The sequence below is a fragment of the Rhizophagus irregularis genome, chromosome 5 (assembly GCF_026210795.1).
Source record: "Rhizophagus irregularis chromosome 5, complete sequence".
Lineage (NCBI taxonomy): Eukaryota > Fungi > Glomeromycota > Glomeromycetes > Glomerales > Glomeraceae > Rhizophagus > Rhizophagus irregularis.
Window position 1 is genome coordinate 2,480,775 of NC_089433.1, and position 14,079 is coordinate 2,494,853.

Below are 14,079 nucleotides of genomic sequence, written 5' to 3' on the forward strand. Positions count from 1 at the left end.
CCCTTAATTTCAAGTCCTACTCTTACTTTAAAAGCGTTAGCTTTATCTACATCTTTCCGTTTTTTAGGTGTTTGGTTTTGTCTTTCGGCTTCTTCTCGCTTTGTTCACAACCAAACCACTTCCATGGTTAAGGATATGGCCGCTCTACTCAGTCCTAAGAAACTCTTGGCACAACACGTGGCTTATCTTTATAATATTGTATTACTTCTGAGATTGGAATTTCGCCTACAAACCACACTTTTTGCTGAATCTACCATTAATCGCATGGTCTCTCCAATGCTTTCCCTTATTCGACAGAAGGCTGGTTTTGTCTCAGTCACACCTCTTTCCGCACTTTTTACATTGTTGCCGTTCTCTATTCAACAAGCATTTGGTCGATTTTTATCATCTCATGTGGCTTCATGGCAGAAAATTTTTTCTCACCCTTCATATAAACTTTTTGCCAATTATATGATTACTTATCTCCAAGGCTTCCTGGATTGTGACGCCTGTCCTTCTACTATTGATTTGGAATCATGGTCTCATACCTTTTCCCTTCGAACACATTCTTTATTCAATTCTTTATTGTTCTCTTCTCGATTGAATTTCACGTGGTCATTATTGTTCCGACCTCCGAGGAAAGATCTACATCCAGCGATTCCACTCCGGTCTATTTTACCAAAAGAATTATTTACTTCTATGAAAAATGTTCGAAAAAATTTTGGCACTCATTTTCTTGCTCAATTGGTTACTCCGTGTAGCTCGCGACTGTTGTCATGGAAAGACTTACGCTTTCTTAAACGAGTTTCGAACAAAGGATCTGTGCCTGCTTGGTTTAATTATTTATTTAATTTTGTTGTTATTTCTAATTCTTCTTTTTTTGTTTTACCGCAATTTAGAATACCTAATTCCCATACTGTAGCTTCTATCTCTTTTATAGATATTAGTCGAAATTATTTGTTTAATCCTCAATGGGCTATTTCTTTTAATCGCAATACTAACTCTTTCCTTGTTGGCCGTGTGATTATTAAGGACCCCGGAAACTCTATATAAAGGTTGGTCTAAATTTTGAGAAATTTACTATTATCTTTACCCAGTTTAAGCCGAAAATTTACTAGTATCATTACCCAATTTAGAAATAACCTGAAATATTTTTCTAATATATATTACCCAAAATAAAAACAACCTATTATAATTTTATATAAGTAATTTATTAATAAAATGCGATATATCATACAAATAACGTGTTTTTTTTAATCCAGAATTGATACCAAAATATTAACTATATGTTTTTGTGAAAAAAATCAAAAATTTCCCAAGAATTTCCTATTAAACATAAACGACCAATTAGATTAACAACTGTTGAATTAGTGTAAATTACATCCGAGCTATTATCAAAGTGATAAATAACTTGTTTTGGAGTTATATGTGCAAATAAATTGCCTCCCGTTTTACTTGCTGGAGAAAATAAATTGCCATCAATATTAATATATGTGGCAACTGAAATATAAGATAAAGAATCTATATCTTTTGAAAAAGAAATATAAGCATGTCGCTTAGATACTAATTTATATATTGACAATACTTTTCCTAGTAATATCTCTTCTTTTGATATATATAAAATAAAATTATTTTCTTGTAATGGATTATTATCGGTTACATTTGCATAGGAAATATTTGAAGCTATTATTTAGAATAATAAATAAATATAATAAATAAAAATTAAAAAATTAAAATAATGCCTTTACCTTTAACATGTTGGGGTAATCCAATATTCTCAAGTTTTTTTCTTCCCATCCATCTTTCTTTTCGTGATCTATTTATTAATTCAAAAGTACTATCATTTCGGAAAAATTCTGAAACTAATAAATTTGCTGAATTTTGTTTTAATTTTGCCTGATTATTGGATGATCGAATTGCATTTAATTGACGATTTTGGCAAGGTCGTTCAGATCGTGAAAATGCATTATGAGATGCACGAATTTGAATTATTTGTGATATATTCATTGAACCATCTATATAAAACAATTCATTTTGTTCTAATTCAATCACCGGAAAATATTTTTTTGAAGTATTTAGAATATAATCCAATTCTATTTTTGATAAATCTGAAAGCTTATGCTCTTGTTCTGGTTCATTTGTTTGTTGCTCTAAATCTGCTAATTGTGATAATTGTGCTACTTCTAAAGCTGCATTAGTTAAAGAATAATCTTCATTTAAATCAGATTCATCATTATTGAAATCAAATCCACTGATATCATTTATATCATCTGAATTATCAGAACTAATATTTAAATAATTAGAAATTGCCATTGATTGATGTGATGTTGAACCATAAAAGCGTGGAATTGACTTATCATTTAATAGTTTAATTCCTAATACTTTAATAAATTTAGCCGCATCTTCATATGCTATTTTGATTGCATCATGAATAGCATTATCATTTGGCCATGTTCGTAAAATATCAATATTTTCATTGATTTAAAATTTGGATCAAAATCAAATATATATCCTAATAAATAATTAATAAACCAAATAAGTTAATTATATTTATATAAAAATTTGAAATACAATGTTTATTAATTTACCTGATGCTGATGTTTTTTCCTTTTGAATTTGCATATTTTGTCTAATAATTTTGTCCCGGTATGCAACACATTGTTGAATTTTAAAAAATTCATAAAAGGAAAAATCATTTGTTATTTGACGAGATATACCAAACACATGTTCTATAGCCTCTGTACCATGTTCCCAAGGATATAAAGGGTATGATGAGTAAAATTCACGATGAGATATAATTAAAAGTATTAAGGATTTTGCTAAATTGGTAAAAATTTTAAAACTTTGTGGAGAAATAAAGTTTTTGGCAATAGAAAACATTGAATTATATAATTTACTAGAATCTTCTATATATTCAATCCACATATTTAAAAAAAAATATCCACGCATGGCCATTATAATTCGTTCCTTATGAGAAATATTACAATTTAGGTATGAATCAAAAAGATCTCCTATTTAAAAAATAAAAAATCTATTATACACAAATATAATAATTATATAATAAACATTAATTATTTATTACCTAACACAAATAGATAAACAAATAAAGATTGCATTTCATTATTTTCTAAACCAGTTTGATATATTTGTGCTAATATGTCTGAATGAAATACTCTATATGCGGCCCCATCATCCTGTTTATCAACATTAACAACATCCCACATATAAAGCGCATGATCTGGAGATTGAGCAAGAGTTAAGAGATGTCGGTAAAGTATTACATTATTCCCAAGTACAAGTAGTCTTGTGCCTGAATGAAGTTGATTACGAGCTGTTTTCTTAGCATGTTTGAGATCTTGTACAGTTATGATAGGTAAATTTCGATAAATTGGCATCTATACATATTAATTTATTTAATAAAAATTTCTTTTAAAATCATACTTTTATTATAATATAATCACCTGGAAATGTACATTATAATAATTATCATGAAATTCAAAAAAAGTTTCAGCTTTTTCACTATTCATTATTAATTGTTGCGCATTATATTCAACAGGAGCACCATCTGATCCCAAACTAACTAAATTAACACCTGCATCTTGGGACATGGTTATTACATTCATTAGAAGGTCATAAATTTCTGCAGTATTAGATCCCCCATTTGTTGGTAACATAGAAATTACAAGAGGCGGAATTTTTTCAATTGGAATCTAAAAAAATACTTAAAATGTAAATAATTTTTTAATTAATTTTTATATTATATTTAATTCATACCTTTAATACTATTACTTTAACTTGAGTTGCAATAGCTTTTTTTTGTTTTATATAATTTATAACATTATGAATATCATCATATGTTTGAACCGAAGTCTCTGATAATTTTAAAGTAGATCCAACAATACCACCTAGTTCATCTGAATAAGTAAGTTTAGGTCGAATTTTTGTACAATCTGTCATTCCAACAACAGGTCCATTCCAATTAAGTGCTTTAATTAACTGAGAAAATTTTAGTATATTTTCATATATTAATTCTGGATTAGTCACAACATCAACTTCTTTTGCTCGCAGGTATCTTATAGATCGAACGCTCATTCCCGCAAACATTTGTCTAAAAATCTCATATTCACGACTGCTCTCTGATAATAAACTAAAAAATTGTTTTAAGTGTTCAGAATAACGGAGACCTGTAGTTTTTTTGTTTCTTAATTTTTTTTCCTGTATTTGTATCATTAGTGATACTAATTCTTGAAATGTTTTTTCTCCTTTAAAAAATCCATCTTTTCCGAATTGAGCTAATTTAGTCCAAATTGCCGTATTGTCATTATCTTCATCAGCTAATGCCCATAATGATTTGAGATTCGTATTAAGAAGTAATTTGCTTAAAGGATGTTCAAGATAGCATTTTGGAATAAAGCGAATATTTTTTCCAGTTGCTCGCCGCTATAAATACAAAAAAAACAGATGATTAAATTTATAAACATAATAAATACATAATATGGTTGAACTCGTACCTTATTAATTGCTTTAATTAGGCGATTATCCCTTCTTAATTGGTCACAGTTATCACAAATACCTGATTCTCGGATTGTAAAATTTTCACATGCTTTGCTTCTGATGGATATAGTAGTTTTATCTAATATCCATGTAGCACATGCACGTAGATAATTTTTGAGATCATCACGGTTTGCTGTACTGATCCCCAAATTCAGCAGGACTATTAAGTACATACTCTCAATACTTTTCTTCATATAATCCTTTACACGCAACTTTTTGGACAATTGTGTTTTCCTCTTCATATCTAATCTTTTTAAGTTTAAAAAAAACTTTAATACTTTGTTGACCTTCTCCACTATATTTACAATTACTTAATTCGCCATGTGTTGTAAGATTTTTATCTCTAAAATCTCGATCTAAACGAATTTCTTTACCACACTTACAACAAACTAATTTTGGTGTTATTTCTTCCATAAAATATTTATTAGCATGCAATTTATTCTGTAACTCATCTATTTCTGTTTGTAAAAAAATTTTTTTTCTACGTTTTCTCTTTCTCTTTTGTAAATTATTTTCATCTATTATTACTTCATTTTTCTCCACGTTTATCTCATCCAACATTTCAACTAAATCATACCCGAGAAAATCAAGAGTTTCTTCAGAATCATATTCATTATCATCGGGTAGAAAAAACTTTATAAAAGGAAAATTTTTAGGACTTTCGGTTTGCATCTTTTGAATAGACGAAAAAAATTTTTTTATCATGATTTTACAAGGTATATTTATATATATATATATTACCCCTATAAAAAATACATATGTTTGTTACCCATTATAGTAACAACCTCGAAAGTGATTATAGGACGATTACCCATTTTATGTAACAACAATATTATTCTTACCCAATTTAATAACTACCCTAAAATTTTTTTATAGCAAAATTACCCGACTTAACGAGCAACAATTTTGGATTTTATATAACAACTTTACCCATTTTAACGGCAACCTATATATAGAGTTTCCGGGGTCCTGATTATTACCTATCCTGCTCCGCGAAATGAAGCTCTTATTTCACATTGGTTTGCGTCATCTATTGATGACTTATTGTCCAAATTCACTGCATGTCAAGGTTGTGCTTCTGCTATTCCGCGATCCTTTACCTCCAAAACGTTGATTAAACGATGTCCCTCTGAAGAGTGTTTCTCTTATGTGCCTTTATCAAATCTTATCCATTACCCTACGAAGCCTCGTACTTATATACATGTGGACACTCGTTCAGTTTTACTTTCCGCCTCGTTAGGCTATGCCAAATCTCTTTTATTATTTCATCTTTTTGCCCTGATCCGGTCACTTCCTAAGAATAATCAAGTGTCTAGGATCTCTAATATTCAACTTCCTTCTTCGGTGTCTACACTTTATGTTGATGGTTCTTTCCTTCCTCTCTCTAGTTGTTCGACACCTTCAATGACTTATGCATGTACTGCTATCGATTCTGATGGGTTTATTCTTGAATCTCATTATAATACCATTCCTTCTCTTTTTCCTTCTGCATTGCGTTCAGAAGTTTTTGCTTTATTACATGAACTGGACTCCCTTCCTCAGAATGCCAAGATTACTGTCACCACTGATTGTGCTCTATTGCTTTCTTTGTGGTCTTTATATGTGGAAGCTCCTTTTATTCCTCGAATGCTTAATGAATCCAACCACCTTTTGTGGTCTTCCTTGAGATATCTTGTCTCACAAAAAAATTTGGATGTTACTTTGATCAAGGTTCCTGCTCATGCTGACGATGCCTTGAATAACCATGTGGATGCATTAGCTAAAGCTGCTCATACGGACTCGTCACTTTCCTTTCAATTGTTGTCCGAACCAATAGCCCCTTGCATTTTACAATTTAACTCTTTATCTGTGGATATGAATATCCGAAAATTTATTAGAGATATCTTTGACGCTAAGAGTCTTTTAACTCTTGTTATATTACCAAGATTTAATTCTAACTCTTCTATTTTTGATATCGATTGGGCTTGTACCAAATTTTGTCTTAGCAACAATAAACAAATTTTCTCCCATCGGAATGGCCGTTCTGCATTTTGTGCATTCCGTATCAAATTACTATTAGATATGCTTCCGACACTTACAACTCTTCAAAGACGAAGGCCTCATCTTTATGATCCGAGTTGGCTTTGTCCTCAGTGCAACTCCTTTCCAGAAACTCTAGACCACTTGTGGACTTGTCCTTATATTTTACCTGATTTTAGTCTTTTTAATACTTTCAAAACACTTTTACTGGATCTTCGGTCTAAATACCTTGATAACCTTCTTTCTGCGACTCCTTTAATATCTTTACCAGATTCTTTTGTTGATGAATTTACGGCTATTGACTGTTGGAAATGTGATCCTCCTTCGATTTCCTGCCTGCGACTCGCACGTGAACTTATACCGATGTCCCTTACTGGTTTCCTTAGAACTTATTTTTCACCATCCACTATTTGGTCTATTTTAGATACACCTTTGTACAACTTTCATTTTGACCTTTATGTTCAAATCTGGTTGTGCCGTTCCATTTTTTTTCATCATTGGGAATTAGCTCAAGGCATCACTAATAAAGTGAAATCGTCTGCCTTTGGACCTTCTCCTATCTCTCACCCTTCCTCTATAAATTCTCCTGATTCTTCGGCACCTTCCCTGGCGACAGTTTCCTTGGATTCCTGGGTTTCTTGGGTTTACTCTTATATAATCCGTGGTGGATCTTGGATCTCGCACTTGGATTTTTGGCGCCGCTTAACAGTTCAGCCTCTACTTAGGATTTCTTTTGAGTAACAGATTGGATCTTAGGGCATGCTGGATAGTTGACTCACACTGGCCTTCGGGTAAAGTTGGGGTATGCGTTTCTGTAATAGTTTAGTTTTTCTTTACTTAATTTTATTTTGTTTAGATTTCTTTACTTGTATGAATCGTGAAGCTAGTTCTTTTTATTTTTTATGTTTATTTTTATATATTTTTTGTTTGTAATATTGTTTGATTTGATTATTGTACTTTTCGTTTAAAAATTATAATAAAAGATAAAGTCATAAGACTGTTTACTCATAATCACTAAATATGGACTGTCCCAAATGTGTGACTATAAAGAGAGTTGACTGTATACAGTAAATTGGAGATGAGTATTAAAAAATTTTTATTTAATATTATTATACTATAATTTGGTAAATATTTCTTTTAAATTAATATAATTCTTAGCACTTACTATATATGTTAAAAATTTGTATCTCAACTTTAAACATAAATATCTCCAGATCCAGTGATCCAATCGGCAAGCTCTTTTTTTGTTCATATAGACCAGATCAAGGGCTTTTCAAAAAGCCTAAATTTATACAAAATAGATCAGTAGATCCCAAAATATTTGCATTTAAGCATGTTAAAAAGTTAATAATTATTTTTATTGTTTGAAAATATCTATTATGAACCATCTTTTATATAATATTTTTATTATACTTTTATAATATTTTATTACAGCAGATTGCAAAATTGTAAACCATTCTATGATTTTTTAATTAGAAAATTTGATATTTTGAATTTTTCAAAAACCAGTAAAAAATCAAGTTAAAAACCTGTTTATTCAACTCCTTAAATAAAAATATAAATATATCATATGATTCAATATAAATAAATTACTTTAAAATCTATATTAATTTTATGGAGTTAAAGTTATTAAATTATTACCAAAATAGGTATTTAAACTTGCTTTTTTACTAATTCTTGAAAAATTCAAAATATCAAATTTTTAAAATATACTTACTTTTTAATAATATATGTTAAAATTCCATATATATGAGAAATGGATTTTTTATTAGTGAAATAGGTTTTTTTACAACTCTTTTACATTTAATAATTTAAGTTTCGCAAATGTAAATTTTTGTTCAACTTATTATTTAGTCAAATGATCATCAATCAGATGATTTTTTGGTATTACAAAACAATTTTGAATAACAAAAATTATGAAAATCAATTCAATAGCTCTTTAATGCAGAGTAAAAACAAATCAATCCATATCACTAGGCGGGTACCGGATGGCAGCTTGTACTATCTCATGTTCTCTCTATCTCAATGGTCACTACTATACCATTGAGGGATTCACAACTGTACCTTGGGGCTAAGGAATCGTGAGGCTGTAGTGACCTTGAGTGAGCCTTAGTTCAGTTCTGAAGTGTGAATGTTGGTACAGAAGGATATAAGAATAAGTAGGGGGTTATAGCTAGCCAGTTAGTATTCCATTGATGGATAAAGACTATCCTGAGTTCAAATTAAAATGGCAGTTGTAGTGATTCTAGGTTTGACTGCTGACACCAGTTGGATGGTAGTCATCAGTCATCATCACCTGTGGATTACCAAGCTATATATGGGTTCTTAAATGTGAACTCCACCCTAAGTCAAATACAAAAACAATAAAAACAAATCAGTCCATATGCTTTTTCCCATTTATTATATTTTATGTTGATTTATTCCAGTCAAATATTAACTTTCAGAAAAACAAAATGCAAAAGTATATTAGCTGTTAATCTTATCAATAGAAAATATAAAATACATTAATGTTTTCTTTAAAATTAGATGGTTTAATTCGTGTGCGTATATGAAGCCTAGATAATAAACATATAAAAAAATAGGTCTAACCTGAATCCACTTTTTTTTATACTCAAATATTTTTTTTAAGACGTGTAAATTACGACCAAACGCATAAGTCAAACCAAAAGTTATAATACAACTTTCCTTACTACCAGAAAAATTATTCCAGAAATACATTATGGACATTTTTCTCGGGAATGGTGGATAGCAACTGAAAATAATATAAATGATCAGGCAATGTGATTAGTTCCAATAATTATGAGTTTATTATTGTTTTAGGTGCAGATATAGAAATTTCACCTGGTCCAAAATATCAAGCAAATTGTTATTTTATAAATAACAAGTTAATAAATAGTAATATATGTACAAACTCTTCATTTGCTATTACATCATTATATAAACATCATTTTGGAACAAAAACAAAATTTTCTGGGCCACTTGTTATGGGTTTTGACTAAAGTTGCTGGAGAAACTAGGGGGTTTTGGCAAGTTGGCAAAATGCTAAAATGGCGAAACTTTGCCGAAACTATATGAAAGTCTTATTAAAAAGTTGGCAAAATTCTGGAAAAAAGCGAAACCTGACGAAACCTATTATAAATGCCAAAACTGCCGAAACCTTACCAAAACTATAATAAAACTATAGTAAAATTTTGGAGAAACTAATCATAGAATTTTGGAAAGGTTTAGGCAGGCAACCTTAGTTTTGACCAAGAGATTATCGTAGAATAATTACTAAAAGATGTTCAATTTCAGCCTTTTGAATTTTTCGTGGAATGACTTCAGATAGTAGTTTTTGGAATTGGAATTTCAAATAATCAAGAATGGAACTATGCTGGGGAAATCTTTTATTGATAATGTTAATAAAAAACTATTTTTATATGTTCAAACTTTTGCTGCTAAGAAATGTATTCTTACTGTTTACAAAGATAATAAACTTAGAAAAATTATTTGTGGAAAAACTCCAGCAGATGTGTAGTCTCAAGTAGATTATAAACCAAAATTTAATGCAAACAAATTATTTGGAGTTGATAATGAATATACACAAACATTAATCAGTGTCTATCATATACACCAGAAGAATGAAATAATTTACCTTTATTACAGCAAATCTTTGAATATCATCTAAAAAAACAAATAATTTCTGATGTTAACTGGATGGGATTTATTGAAAATTGGAAAAATCAACAGAGTGAAATTATTGAATTGCAAATATCTTTGATACAACTATATAGATCTGAATATCATATGAATTCACATGAATTTTGTGCCTAGAAATTAATGCTTAAGCATATGGGTTGTGTAGAAATTACACCTTATAATAAAGATCAAAGTGAAATAAGAAATGGACATGTTAATTAATATTAAGCAATAATACCAAAAAAATATTTATCTAATTTGAATTATTTATATTTACAGTTTGAATTTTGGACAAGATCGGTAAATTCAGAAAAAGATCGTGAGACATTACAAATTTTACATGATCTTGATTTTCTTTATCCTACACCGAGAAAATTTTGTGATCAAACAGAAACTCTATGGAATTGTATTCATGAATCATTGAATGCAAATAAAAAAGGTCAAGATGGAAAAAGGCACATTTTGTCTATTATTGCAGAACAATTTCCATATTGTGAATTAAAAAGATTTGAATGTTAGTAATATTTTCATATAAAAATTTAGTAATTCAGTTTGACTAAGATTATTTTTTTTTATTAGATCTATTCATCAAATATGATTACAGCAGATTGCAAAATTGTAAGACCACCCTATGATTTTTTAATTTGAAAATTTGATATTTTGAATTTTTCAAAAACCAGTAAAAAATCAAGTTAAAAATCTGTTTATTCAACTCCTTAAATAAAAATAGAAATATATCATATGATTCAATATAAATAAATTACTTTAAAATCTTTATTAATTTTAAGGAGTTAAAGTTATTACCAAAATAGGTATTTAAACTTGCTTTTTTACTAATTCTTGAAAAATTCAAAATATCAAATTTTCAAATTGAAAATCATAGGGTGGTCTTACAATTTTACAATCTGCTGTAATGAAGCTAAATGTGTCAAAAAACCTATTTTTACACGAATTACAATTCCGCATAAAAAACTTGATCAGTTACAACAATTTTTGGATGATAAAAACAATGTAATAATGAGTAGCTATAAAACAGAAACTAAAACTGGGCTTCCAGTAAAATATCTCAAATATACAAAAGAATCTTTGTGGGAAAAATTCAGCTACCAATTTCCAGATGGTGTTAAAAGAACATCTTTTATGACGTTCTTGCAAAAAAAACAATATATTTATCAAGAAAATCTTGGTGGTCTTTGTTCAATTTGAATATGAGATTTTGTAGAAATGAAAAATTTTATTGAAAAAAATATTCAAAACAATAATCTTCAAGTAAAAATTTTTTCAATTTATTTTATTTATATATTACAAGTTGGTTTATTTGTTTTGATTTATTTTACAAATGGTAATCTAGAAAGACTATATAAATAAACTTGAGCACCTGCGCTGATATCTTAAAAAGTCTTATGAACAAAAGCTTGAAATTGTTATGAATGGAACTGTTGCCCATAATGCATGCATTAGCCACTGTCTCCTATACGCCTTTGGTACCTGCACAGAATCACACAGTCACAAATGTATTGAATGTGGATAATTATTTGCAATTTTTTATCAATTGAAAAATGATACTCCAATTACATTGCATAATGAATTAGATGAATATCAGAAACACCTCCTATACTATCTTGCTTATCAAACACGAAAAGTATACCTGAACACACAATTATTGTCGTGAATTATAAAATGAAGGTATTACCTAAAAGTGCACGAGAGATAAAAGAACAGTTTTTTGGAAAAAAAGGCTGGACTCTTCATTCAGTATTAGTATATACTCGCAAGGAAAATTCTCTTGAACTTGATATCCAAGCACACAACCTCACTGCTTCTAATCCTCATGCTGTTATTGAATCTATGAAAAAGAAACCAGAATGGGTTATGATTATTTTAAACAATGGAGGTTATTATCATAATGCAGATTTGATGATGACTTTGAGATATTGGCAAGATTGGTATGGTATTTGGCCAAAAAAATGGATATTTCTTGAGCCGGAAGAGGTGAAAATAACCATTAATAGTCATCATGCTCAGATTTGTTTATACCTTTCCATTTGATAAATAATATCTATTAGCAAGAATTAACTACATGATATTAGCTTACTTTATGTTTGAAATAGATTGCACATTCCATCAATCGATATGTAAGACATTGAAAATGCAATATCTGGAATTTGCGGAATATCAGTATCTCACCTAAAACCAGTTAGAACAAAAGGTTGTAAATTAGAAGTTGAATTATTATACAACTAGGTTTATTAGAAATTATTAGAAATTCTCAACATATGGGCTGATTTGTCTATGGTGTGCGTCACCTATAAACCACAAAGTTCAAAATTTTAAATGTAGATTTTCACGTGACATGATACTATTTGCACGTGACTTCAGTGACAAAAAAAATTGCGCACGCGCATTTTTTAATTTTATTCAAATTTATTTAACTCGTCTAATACATATTCAGGAATACAGCGATGGGATTTATATTTTTTGGCTGCATATTCTACCAACTTACCCGTAATTCCATTTCTATATAAATCCATATAACGCCACATTTTCCTTGCAAATTTTCTTATCATTTTTATATCAATAGATTCTAAAGCTGCAGGAACAACACGTTGCAAGCTTGACCATGAATAATCACAATTCTCACGAGTATATCTTTTTGCTGCCCCCCAATATCTTTCAATAAAGTTAAGTTCACAATGGAACTTTGGATAAAAAATGCATTTATGCCCAGCTTCTAATATTGCTTCCTCTAATGCACTTTTTTGTTCTATAAAATCAGGTTGTAATGAAATAATTCGGCGGGCACAACAATCAATTCGGGTTACATTATCCACTTTATCTTTACACAACTGACAATCAGCATTTAGACCATTTCTCCATAAGCCTCATTCAATTAAAACTTGTTTCATTCCCTTAGACTCTCCATTTTCATTTACCATCGATTGGTGCTGATTGTTTAATCCAAAAACTGTATCCCTCATTTTTGGTTGCTTGCCATCGGGTTTTAAGTTCATTTATTTGCCACAAGAGCATCAGGTTTAAATGCTGCATGGTTTGAGTTATTATCAAATGCAAATAATGCAATACAATTGGAAAAAAGGGTTTTTTTATTTGATTAATTAGGTGTTCACTTGTCCAATACCCTTCACGATCTTTGCCTGGTTGGAGCAGGACCCCGAACAATATATATATAGGTCAGATAAAAAATTCAAAATTTACTAAGGTCAATAAGCAAATATTTTTCATGTCTGCTAAGCAAACTTTTATCTAACCCATAAATTTTTTACACTGCTAAGCAATTTATTTTATGACATATATATATTTATATATAATTTTTTTTATAAAATATGTATATAAAAAAAACTAAAAAAACAAAAATTTTTGAAATAAAGTATGGATAAAGCTATTATTATTTTTTTGTAATATTACAACTTATAAATGTTTCTTATTAATATTTCGTATATCTGTTCTGTGACTTCAGGGCGTAATTTAGGCACTTTAGTCAAAGGAAACATCCAAAACCTTCTTAAGTAATGTTGTTCAGCAGGTTCGAATCTACTTACATATAAATTTTTATCACGATTGAATAGATATTTATGGATTTATTCATGTTTTTTGTAACGCCACCAATACGCGGAATTTTTATTTTTAAAATTTACTGTAAAATTTGTCAAAAAAAATATTTTTAAAAAATTTTCTAAGTAAAAATGAAATAACTTTTACTGATTATTACAAAAATTATAGTGTAAAATTATAAAAAAACAGAAAAACACTTATTTTTCCCTTCCTACCCACCCGTTGCTCTCATTTTTAATATATATTTTTTTACTGTTACATGGATGCGTATATGAT

General features: G+C 29.2%; 5 protein-coding genes across 5 annotated transcripts; 2 read left to right on the forward strand and 3 right to left on the reverse strand.

Moving 5' to 3' along the window:
* Nucleotides 1-1,261: 1,261 nt before the first annotated feature.
* Nucleotides 1,262-2,601, reverse strand: OCT59_025067 (uncharacterized protein; the record flags this gene model as incomplete). The annotated part of the gene is made up of 3 exons (XM_025326557.2): nt 1,262-1,662; nt 1,728-2,390; nt 2,568-2,601. 3 exons carry the CDS (start codon nt 2,599-2,601, stop codon nt 1,262-1,264), a joined length of 1,098 nt encoding a protein of 365 aa, XP_025175617.2.
* An 824-nt stretch (nt 2,602-3,425) lies between these two features.
* On the reverse strand, nt 3,426-5,205 carry OCT59_025068 (uncharacterized protein; the record flags this gene model as incomplete). The annotated part of the gene is made up of 4 exons (XM_025326558.2): nt 3,426-3,689; nt 3,754-4,419; nt 4,491-4,666; nt 4,740-5,205. The coding sequence occupies 4 exons, from the start codon at nt 5,203-5,205 to the stop codon at nt 3,426-3,428; spliced, it is 1,572 nt and encodes a 523-aa protein (XP_025175618.2).
* A 5,178-nt stretch (nt 5,206-10,383) lies between these two features.
* Nucleotides 10,384-11,436, forward strand: OCT59_025069 (uncharacterized protein; the record flags this gene model as incomplete). The annotated part of the gene is made up of 3 exons (XM_066135986.1): nt 10,384-10,443; nt 10,510-10,744; nt 11,114-11,436. 3 exons carry the CDS (start codon nt 10,384-10,386, stop codon nt 11,434-11,436), a joined length of 618 nt encoding a protein of 205 aa, XP_065991844.1.
* Nucleotides 11,437-11,910: 474 nt separating this feature from the next.
* OCT59_025070 (uncharacterized protein) lies at nt 11,911-12,279 on the forward strand (the record flags this gene model as incomplete). The annotated part of the gene is made up of 1 exon (XM_066135996.1): nt 11,911-12,279. The coding sequence occupies one exon, from the start codon at nt 11,911-11,913 to the stop codon at nt 12,277-12,279; it is 369 nt and encodes a 122-aa protein (XP_065991845.1).
* Nucleotides 12,280-12,644: 365 nt separating this feature from the next.
* Nucleotides 12,645-13,278, reverse strand: OCT59_025071 (uncharacterized protein; the record flags this gene model as incomplete). The annotated part of the gene is made up of 2 exons (XM_066136005.1): nt 12,645-13,066; nt 13,164-13,278. The coding sequence occupies 2 exons, from the start codon at nt 13,276-13,278 to the stop codon at nt 12,645-12,647; spliced, it is 537 nt and encodes a 178-aa protein (XP_065991846.1).
* Nucleotides 13,279-14,079: the final 801 nt, after the last annotated feature.